At 29.3% G+C, this 11,221-nt stretch overlaps 1 protein-coding gene and 1 long non-coding RNA gene across 2 annotated transcripts; both read left to right on the plus strand.

The window, feature by feature from the left end:
* LOC104789902 (RPM1-interacting protein 4) lies at positions 4,524-6,913 on the plus strand. The gene is made up of 4 exons (XM_010515564.2): positions 4,524-4,725; positions 5,403-5,816; positions 6,325-6,510; positions 6,640-6,913. Exons 1-4 carry the CDS (start codon positions 4,720-4,722, stop codon positions 6,667-6,669), a joined length of 636 nt encoding a protein of 211 aa, XP_010513866.1. The 5' UTR covers positions 4,524-4,719; the 3' UTR covers positions 6,670-6,913.
* LOC104789911 lies at positions 8,743-11,080 on the plus strand. The gene is made up of 4 exons (XR_768572.2): positions 8,743-9,165; positions 9,565-9,622; positions 9,893-9,987; positions 10,605-11,080. It is a non-coding gene; the product is annotated as an uncharacterized LOC104789911 (long non-coding RNA).

An 11,221-nucleotide genomic window follows, 5' to 3' on the forward strand; every position in this document is an offset into this window, starting at 1 on the left:
TTTAAAAAAATCATCAATTCAGCCAGTATAACCAAAAATATAATTGAAATAATACTTTTATTGAAATAATATTTATCACTTGTAGATTGTTTTGAGTTATATGTATCGGCAAGATTGATTTGGAAAACTAATAGAAATTCCCTAGAAATAGAATCCTATTAATTAGTTTATTCGTACTCATTTGAGATATATATCTTTTTTTTAAGTTTAAAAATTATTATACAATTTTAATTTATGTTTATTTTTTTATACAACTCTAGTTTATATAATTCTTAGCTAAAAACCTAAAACCACAGAAATGATTGTAAAAACAATAAAAATATGGAGCAGTGATCAACCACCTTTCATTTATCTTTTTTTTTTGAAAAAGAACTTTCATTTATCTTCTTATTTTTTTTTAATACAAATGTCCACAATTTGACATAAATAGTGATATGTGTATGTATGCACGAGTGTCGTGTTAACTACTGTAATTACCATTAAAATGTTGGCTTTACATGATTCATGTAATCGTGTTCCACTTCATAAATTGTTTAGCGGAAGTTCTGTGATTAATGGTATATCATTTTTTATTTGTCACCGATGGTATATCACTATTTTCACGTGTAATTTGCTATTTTTTTACTAAAATCACAGCATCCATCCGATTTTTTTCACTTTACAAAATAAAAATGCTTCTGATGTATGTGATGCACATGTAAAAATATAGATAGCCAATAAAATAAAAGTAATTGGTCTAGATTATTTTTGAGCGTTTAGTAACTTTTTAGTAGACGTTTATAAATGTGACAAATCGAGAATACCTACTATAGTTCACAGTATCATCCATTTCTTTGTATATTTTTCAGCTCATGGTCGCAATGTGATATAAGAGCATTGCCATTAGTCATCTTCATTTGAGTGTCTATAACTTTTAATAATCTTAAAAATAATATTAATATAAGTTAAGATCTTAATACCCTTGTTTTGATTTTTTCTACTTCCATTAGTCATCTCTAAGTGTCTTATTAATTTTATTAAAAATTGTGTTTTAAGTATATTTTATAATGTTATAAATGTTTGTTATATAATGAATGCAATATTAGGAAAATAAAACTAAAAACTGTAGGTACTGTAGAATACATTTATAAAAAACAAATATATTACATTAAAAAAACATATAAACATATAATACAATCCTACAAAAAAAAACTTAAAACTGAATACAATAATAATAAAAATAACATAAAATGATATAAACATATGAAATTTGGTTTGTAGTGATCTCCGTAAAAGAGGTAGAAACGCACCAACACAAAGCTAATTGATAAATTTATATATAATAGCAATCCGAATAAATGCCACCAAAGGTTGTTTTTTTTAATCGTATATTTTGGATAATTTTTCAAAAAAATCTGTAGAAAATTTAAATTGTATGTTCTACAAAAAGTTTCGATTGTTCATTGTAACAGTTTTTTTTGTAAAGTTGCAATTGTTCATTGTAGAATTGTGTTTATTCGAATATTTGTATCTTTTGAAATATATATATATATATTTGTCTGTTTAACTGTTTTCATTTTTTTGCCATGACACAAAATAATATAAATTTTCAATTTCAACGGTTTTTACAGCTTTCTAAATAATTCTCTAGCATTCATTCTTTTAAAAATAAAGAAATTCCTCCAATTCTTGATTTAACAAAATATTTTTGGAATGATAAATCTAATTTACAAGTTTTAGTTAATTATAAATATAAAAATTTAATGGAAATATCTAGAGTTTTTTCCCAACAGTTAGATAGATTATATAGAGAGTTTTTGAATTTGACTTTTCAATATGGTAATAAATATGCATTATACTTAAAAGCAGTTTGTATAGGTTATTAGGTATAATCAAGTGCAGACAATTGCGATTTTTCGTCAACTTTTTGTTTTAATTTGGTTTAAAAAAAAAAAAATTCAAACGGTTGTACATGTTCATTGTAGAGTTGTGTCTTTTAACTATATTTTATTTATATTTTTCATCGCAACTTTTTATTCTAATAGGTGTGTGACGTCACTGACGTGTGTCTATCTAAATAGTCATGTCTTTTAACTGTCTTTATATTTGTTTCTTCATCAGTAACTAACAAGTTCGTTGAAACAAAAAATTCATTTTATGTTGAATCTAAATAATTGAATATTAATATCTAATATCTAACGTTATTCTATAATATAACTAAAATTTTATAAGTGATTATAGCAATAGAGAAATTTAATACAACTTAATATATAATTTACATTTTCGTCTATTTATCGTAACTTTTGTTTAAAATAGTTTAATATTTAAATATAATAATAAAAATCTGAATAAATGCGAACAATAGTTGCAGCTTTTTGTAGTATTTTTTTTTTGTGAAAATTTGTTTTTATTCGTTTTTTTTAAAACTCAAACAGTTGTATAGAGTTGTGTCTTTTCACTATATTTTATTCATATTTTTTCATCACAACTTTTCGTTCTAACAAGTGTGTCTATTTAAATAGTCATGTCTTTTGAACTTTCTATAGAATATAAATATAAAATTTAATGAAAGTTACTATAGAATTTACATTTGCGTATATTTATCGTAGCTTTCGTTAAAAACTATTTTAATATTTAAATTTTTTTTTTTTTTTTTTTTAAATTGTGTATTTTAATTTTAATTTTTCTTTGATACAGTTTCACTCATTATTAAATATATATTTAATTATAATCATTTAATAGAAAATTACATTTACTCATTACAACTATTACTTCAATATTCTCAGTTAGGATCACTTTGTCATAATGATTTTTTTAATTGTAACTGTTTATCATAATTCTTCATAATATATTTATAATACTTTAAACAATGTTTTTTTACAAATTTGCGTCTAATTTACATAATATTTTCTTGTTTTATAAGTTTTCATTTTGATGGTTATGTTTTTAGTAACAGTTTATGTTTAATGTTTATGTATTCAAACATTCAAATGATTTACTTTTTGAAAAAATATTTTCCCCGTGATATCACGAGAGATCTGAGTCCTATGGAAAATAGCTAAATAGATAAAAAAAAAATTAGTTGTTACATTGTCAAAAAAAAAAAGGAAAAAGGTTTCGAGACATTGAGCTTTTCAATAAAAAGGTAAAATAACCTCAAATGTTAACCAAAACCTCAAGATCAAATGGTTCGTTACGAAAGACCAAAACAAAAAAAAATTAGAAACACAAAATATTTATAAGAAAGCACACGATCTTTTTGTTGTCCTAACTTACTATACATTCTACAACACTCTATATGATCACTACACTTGTCAAAAAAAAAAAAAAAAGAAAAAAAAAAAGACAAACTCAAGTTGAGGAACTGAAAGTTGATTGAGCAATCTTTTTTATTTTTCTTCATATTCAAAAATATTCCCATTAACCATGTGAAACAGTACTTGTTTGGACTATAGTCCACGTGTTAATAAGTGTATGGGAGCATTAATAATTATCAACGTTGTATACTGTCCAATTTGTCTACGAGAATACTAATTTTTAGAATCCTGGTTTCTAGTGAACAACTTGTATCGATTGGTTAAAAAATAGGTAGTTGAAGAAAATAAATAAAGAGGAGAAGATGCCACGAGTCACGAGACATATAGTAGTATATGTTAGTTTTTTTTGTTCTTGGAAGAAAAATTCTCAACAGGGTCTTTCGGTGTAAAGAGAGACTAAGTAGAGCCGTAGAGGCAGCATTGACTTTGCTAACCACAAAAGTCGCCTCGAGGGTTCTTTTAATTCTATTAGTTGCATACACTGATTTTATTATTGTTGGCACTATATCATATTGGAATAGACGCCACAAAATGGCATGATGAAAACAAAAACTGGTACTGTGAACTGACCGTAATAAAAATAGTATTAATAATTATTAATTTATAAATAAATTAATATCACTATAAATTAATAAAATATTTTGGTCCCAATATTATTAATTTATAGAGATTTTACTGTATTTACATAAGTGATATTCCCTCCGTTTCAAAATATACGATGTTTTAGTAAAAATATGTATATTAAAAAATAGTTACTTTTAAAAAGTTTAACCAATTATAAACAAATCTGCATAATATATAATATAAATTTAATCTAAAAATTGCATAGAAAGTTGGAAACATCTTATATTATGAAACAAAAATATTTCTCTAAACATGTTATATTATAAACGGAGGGAGTACAATTCTATACAACTTCTTTTTTTGTTCTTAGAAAACTTGCAAAGTGGTTTGCTTCAAAATGGTTAACTTCTGTATAGTCGAATTGGTACCACTGACGAAAATGGTGCTCCGACCTACATACATTATTCATAACCAATCTTAGGACACAAACATTCAATACGACTTTAAGAGGAAACACTGTAACATGGACACCCAAATATAGCCGCCTGTAACGGTAACGGCGTTTGAGTGTTTTTGTTAGTATCTATTTTCGTATTTTAATTAATAATAGAGTTGGAGTGAGACAAGAGACAAAGAGGTGAAGAAGAAGAAAATTAGAGAGCAGGAGAAGGGTCAAAGAATACATAGCATCACTAGTCAACGCTTTGATAAAAAGAAAAATAAAAACTTTTTCTTCTTCTTCTTCGTCTCTTCTCCTTCTCACAATCTCTCGCTCTCTCTCTCTCTCTCTCTCTCAAACCAAAGAAAGCTTTAGACTTCAATTCTCTAGCTACTTCTTTTCACAATCTCTCTCTCTCCCATGGCAGTAAGTGTTCTCTTTCTTTCCTTCTTCTTTAGGGTCTCTCTTTGATTTTTACTTATTGTTTCGATTCTGTGCATCTCTGAGAAAACGGTTCTTATCTATTTGCATTTATGGTTCTTTCTTTTGAGAAAACATGGCTATGTGTATTATTCAACTTTATGATCCTGATTTGCTTAGATAAGAACAGAGGGTTATATGATGAAAGTTGCTATTTTTGTGGTAAAGTTTCTATTTTTGATTAGAAAGGTTTCAACTTTCTGATTGTGCTTGAATGAAATGGATGAACGCAATTTGGCTTTGTTGTCTTTCTTATTCTGTTTTTAGATTCTTAGTGATTGTGTTGTTGTTGTTGCTGCTATCTTGGTTCTGTGATGATTGGTTCTCTAGGGTCTATTGAAATGTTTTTGTGGAAGACATTGTTGTTGAACTGATTGAATTGTTGTTTGTTGCAAGCAGCGTTCTAATGTATTCTGTTGCAATAGCGTTCTAAACCCAAACTTGGGATTTTTGTGTTTCTCATTCTGTTTTGGATTCTTAGTGAATTTGCAAAGATCATTATTATGTTGTTGTTTGTTGCTATCTTGGTTCTGTAATGATTGTTCTCTAGGGTCTTTATGTTTCTATCTCAATCAGTGGTATTGAAATGTTGACATTGTTGTTGAACTGATTGTTGCAAACAGCGTTCTAATGTACCCAAATTTGGTAACTGGGAAGCTGAGGAGAATGTTCCTTACACAGCTTACTTTGACAAAGCTCGTAAGACTAAAGCTCCTGGTGGCAAGATCACGAACCCGAATGACCCGGAGTATAACTCGGATTCACAATCTCAAGCTCCTCCTCCTCCTCCTTCCAGAACCAAACCTGACCAGGTTGACACTGTTAGAAGATCGCGTGAGCATATGAGAAGCAGAGACGAGAGTGAGTTGAAGCAGTTTGGTGATGCTGGTGGTTCATCAAATGAGGCTGCTAACAAAAGACAAGGAAGGTCTTCTCAGAACAATAGTTATGACAACAAGTCACCGTTGCATAAGAATTCATATGATGGCACTGGAAGATCTAAGCCTAAACCCGCCAACCTTAGAGCTGATGAAAGTGTAAGAATCTCTCACTTTACCACAATATTTTGAAGGATGAGTGTCAATTCTGTCTTCTTTGAAACTGTCTGTTTGTTTGCATCACTTGTTTTAGAGAACGTTAGAGTCTTGGTTCAACCTTTCCTATTTGTTTGCATCACTTGTTTCAGAGAATGCTAGAGTTTTGGTTCAACCTTGTTTATTTGTTTACACTTGTTTCAGAGAATATTAGAGTCATAGTTCAACCTTTTCTATTTGTTTGCACTTGTTTTAGAGAATATTAGATTCTTGGTTGAACCTTGTCCATGTGTTGCATCACTTGTTTCAGAGAATGTCAGATTCTTGGTTGAACCTTGTCTATATGTTTGCATCATTTGTTTCAGAGGATGTTAGATTCTTGGTTGAAACTTGTCTATATGTTTGCATCACTTGTTTCAGAGAATGTCAGGTTATTGGTTGAACCTATCTGTTTGTTGCTTCTGTGTGTTTATGGTTCTGAATGATCCGAGTTTTTTTAACTGTTTTGCAGCCTGAAAAAGTCACAGTGGTGCCAAAGTTTGGTGACTGGGACGAGAATAACCCGTCCTCAGCTGATGGATACACACACATCTTCAATAAAGTCCGCGAAGAGAGAAGTTCTGGAGCAAACGTGAGTGGATCTTCAAGAACGCCGACTCATCCAAGCTCCAATAAACCACCTTCCAACACTTCCTCAGTAAGACATCCTTTAAAAAGCTCATTTCTTCAAGTAGAATCAGTGAAAAACAACATCTTCGAATAGTTTTCTGAATTGGTTTGTCTTGGGACTAAAATCTGAATTGGTTTGTCTTGTGACAATTGACAGTGTTGCTGCTTTGGCTTTGGAGGAAAATGAAAGGGAAATGCTTCCGGAGGATTGTATATAGTGTGTGTAATCTTAATGATTCTCCTTAGATGAAATAAGGCATCAGTACCACTTGCATAAGATTTTATAGTATAGTCTTGTATGTATCTTTTGTATTTTTCCCAACTACTTTTGGTGTTTTCGTAAGACACATTCCAGTTTTGGACCTGCTTGCAGGTACATTATATTGTGGTACGGCCTGACCAATTTAATAAGAATCAGAGATATTTAGGTACCTCCAAGTTTTTTTTTTTACTAATGTTTAAACTTTAAAAGCCTCTTAACTCTGCACCAAACTAAATTAAAAATGAGGCAAGCCTGCTTTACCTAGGAAACCTAACTTTTATGAACCCAACTTAATAAATATTCATACAAAACAAACATACTGTATAGAGTTAAATCAAAATTAAGAAGATTTTTGGAGCATGATGATGGCTCATGGTCCATCCATATGATGTGGAGATCAAAGTAGACCGGATTGACACTTTTGTCTTCCATTGGCTCTTTAGTACACAATATATTCAGGTTTGATTCTCCGGCTTTAATTATGTCTTTTACTGTTGAGCAGACTATGAATCTATAGAATTGGTGTTTCATGATCTTATTTGAAGAATCAAACTGATCTTCTGAGGCTAAGATTTGAGACCTACCGGAAATATGTAATCTTAGAAAAACATACAAAATTACCATGTAAAACCTTATAAATTTCACACACAGCTTATCTTGTCATCTCCCTACCATTTATTTGTATTTTGGTTTTCAAATTATTTTTCAACTAGATTAAGACCCATGCTCTACCACGGTTGAAATTTATTTTATTTATATTGTAATTTTTATATAAAATATAATTTATGTGATTATTATTATTATTTTTTGGATAAAACATTATGCAATAAAATCATATGCTAAATATGATGGCTTGAAAAAAACATTTATTTTGTTAGTTTTATATTGTTAATAATTCTAGATAAGTACCCGTGCTATATAATAATGGTTAAATTTTATTTTATACAAAATTTTGTATATTTTATATTTTAAAATAAAATTTTAATATGTTGTGTTAGGATATATATGTGAAGTTATTTCAACAATTTATACTAGGATATACCCCGTGGTACACCACACGGCAATTGTTTTTTTTCCTCTTTCTAAATTACTCTTCCACAGGACATTTCAAAAGAATTTGCTCTGTTTTCTTCAGATTCAAACTAATTACATAATTACATATCTTTTTGAGTATTTTAATCAAAGGAACTATATATATTTATGAATTTGGTGAACTATATACATTTACATATATCTTTATAGATTAGATTATTTTATATAAATTTCCTTAATATAATTTTTTGATTGCAGAAAGTTAAGAAAACAAATATGTAGTNATTTATGTGATTATTATTATTATTTTTTGGATAAAACATTATGCAATAAAATCATATGCTAAATATGATGGCTTGAAAAAAACATTTATTTTGTTAGTTTTATATTGTTAATAATTCTAGATAAGTACCCGTGCTATATAATAATGGTTAAATTTTATTTTATACAAAATTTTGTATATTTTATATTTTAAAATAAAATTTTAATATGTTGTGTTAGGATATATATGTGAAGTTATTTCAACAATTTATACTAGGATATACCCCGTGGTACACCACACGGCAATTGTTTTTTTTCCTCTTTCTAAATTACTCTTCCACAGGACATTTCAAAAGAATTTGCTCTGTTTTCTTCAGATTCAAACTAATTACATAATTACATATCTTTTTGAGTATTTTAATCAAAGGAACTATATATATTTATGAATTTGGTGAACTATATACATTTACATATATCTTTATAGATTAGATTATTTTATATAAATTTCCTTAATATAATTTTTTGATTGCAGAAAGTTAAGAAAACAAATATGTAGTACAAATTAATTTGAAGAAACACTGAACATAGCCCACCGGCACATAAATTTAAATATGTGAACATTTATTATAATAAGGGTGAGATATAGAAATATATAATCTTACCGTTTTAAAAAATACATATATAATATTGGTTTATTGAGTTTATATCTGCCGACATTTAAAGAAAGAACAATCCAGAAACCAGAACGTTTTGTTTCAAAAAACGATTCATTTACACAAAATCGAGTAGACAATTTCGTGTCTATTCTCTTAATCGTTGTTAAGATAGACAACTGATTTGATTTGGCGACTTGTTGAAACCAATTGTACTCTCCACGCTGCTTTATTGCAGGTTTGTAAATCGATCTCTATTCCCAGTTATGAATATTCTTAATTTTTTTTTGGAATCGTTAGATTTTTAGTATTGGAGTAGATCACTTATCAGATCCATATAGACAGTCTTCAATTACCCGTACATCAAACGATTTCAAGAGCTGCAGAAGATCTTCGAGGTTATATACTTATCATCATCTCGGGTTATAATTTGGATTATGTTAAAAATAGTCTTATTAAAGCGACAAAGATAGAGGTAATTTCAATAGTTTCATCTTTGTATCTACTGTTTTTCTTAAAACTCATAAATTTCTGTTGGGTAATTGGAAATTAATAGTTATGTGAAACAAAGTTTTCGAATAACTGGTAAAGGGAAATAGGAGAAACAACTGAGAATCAGCTAGTAGAAAATTTAGTATTTGCTGATTAATACCAATCTCTTTTTCTCATGGGATAGATCGTATTAGGTTTGCCTTCTCACTTTTGCCCGTCGGTGTAAAAGAACCTGCATATAACAATAACCAAAAAATAGATCAAGTACACTGAAGGGCTTTTTTTTCTCTGTGGATCATTAATGGACAAAATGGATCATGTGTAACAAAAGAATAATAAACACAACTGTAATTTGTTGTTTTCAATATGTGCATAATTCTAGAGGAAAGCAATGCAAGGCCAGCAAGCACACATAATGGCTTTACATCGGTTAAATTGTGGTTAGTAACTTTTGACACTTTGATTAATTATGTAATATATTTAGTTGCTAGTTTTGATAGTTATCATAGATGTTTTGTTCATCTGTGATATATTTATATGATAATATATTATAAATATGCTTCCATTAGGAATCATAGTTGTTGATAAATTTTAAAATAATTATATCTTATTAAGCAAAGTAACAAAACTAAAACATTTAGTATGTGTATATCTTTTGAAATGACGTTTACTGACCTGTGGTATTGTAAATGGATGATAACCATTGTAAGACTTGATTTTAGCAAAACGGATTACACAAATAACCATGATGCCATCAGCCTCAGCACAAGCTCTGAAAACTTGTTCTGCAAATTCTCCCCACAAGGTACATGGCAATCTCTCGTCACTGTTTCATAATGATTGTGGAGGTTAGTGTTGTGTAATAGTTAGTATACTTAATAGTTTTAAAATCGTTCACCTTTGATCCCTCAGTTCAAAATCCAGCTGCGCAGTTTGCTTATTGTTAGCCTCGAGAGTTTCAATCTCTCCAATGTTCACAATCTGACCCATGACATCTATAGAAAATAGATATTAGTTAGAGAATAAGTAAAATTAGAATCTATTATTGATTTGAACAGTGGTTAGGAATGTACTTACCTATCAACATGGGTTCTTTTTGTTCACCACTCATAATTTTGTGGAAATCAACCAAGGATAAGTAGCTTGAATCAGAGACAGAGTCACTAGGAGTTACCACTGTTCCGTTAATGAATGTCATCTTATATAGATGGTTTGTTGGTCGGAACTAACCATAAGCATTAGTCAGCTGGAAATGCTCAATGAACTTCCAGTCACCAACAGTAAGTTTGTTGGCATATCGGTTCACCAAGTCCTTTTTCACCGTGGCATGGATCTTAACATTCTGTAAATAGTAGAAAGAATAAATCATTTGTAGAATGGTTAAAATAATATTAATGAGGACTTGTCAAAAATAACTTGTAGGTGATATTAACCTTTTCATCGGAGAAGATACATTCAAGAGTCTCGCTAGTAGTCAGGCGCCATGAATGGAGAACTTTCACCTGAATTCTCCAAGAGGTTTTGTAAGGGCGTACATCTCTCAAGTAAGCGAATGAAGCAGCAATTTCAGAGTATAGTAGATGCGGAAATGTATAGGTAATTGTTTTTTCTTTTGGAGGTGGTGGTTTTTCTATTGGGTAGAGAATGGCACATATATATAGTTTCCAAGGTTGTAGGTAGGGTTTTCTCTTTTTTCAGTGAGATGTAATCTTCATTCGCAAGTTTAGAGAATATTCTTGCGATTTGTGCTTGTTTTGTTTTAGGGAATAATGCTAAGTGATATCGTTATTTTTAGTATAGTTAGGATTTCATTTATGTAATCCGATCATTAGGAAATCATTAGGAATATACGTATAACCACTTACCTAATTGTTTTTGTTCTCTCGATATTTTAGGGATGTTGCAAATATTTTTTTAGGTAAGATCCAATTCACATGAAGCGAGACAAAACCAATTTTATTTTTGATTTAAAACCGACCCGTGTAACCAAATAAGTAAAGATCCGATTTATCAAATCGGTTTAAGAACCTAAAAATAAC

This window comes from Camelina sativa, chromosome 1 (genome assembly GCF_000633955.1).
Source record: "Camelina sativa cultivar DH55 chromosome 1, Cs, whole genome shotgun sequence".
Taxonomy (NCBI): Eukaryota; Viridiplantae; Streptophyta; class Magnoliopsida; order Brassicales; family Brassicaceae; genus Camelina; species Camelina sativa.

Excerpts from the sequence above, each read along its gene's own strand:
- LOC104789902 (XM_010515564.2), top strand. Across the intron at positions 5,817-6,324 it reads ACCTTAGAGCTGATGAAAGT|CCTGAAAAAGTCACAGTGGT; the intron begins GTAAGAATCTCT and ends ACTGTTTTGCAG. Across the intron at positions 6,511-6,639 it reads CACCTTCCAACACTTCCTCA|TGTTGCTGCTTTGGCTTTGG; the intron begins GTAAGACATCCT and ends GACAATTGACAG.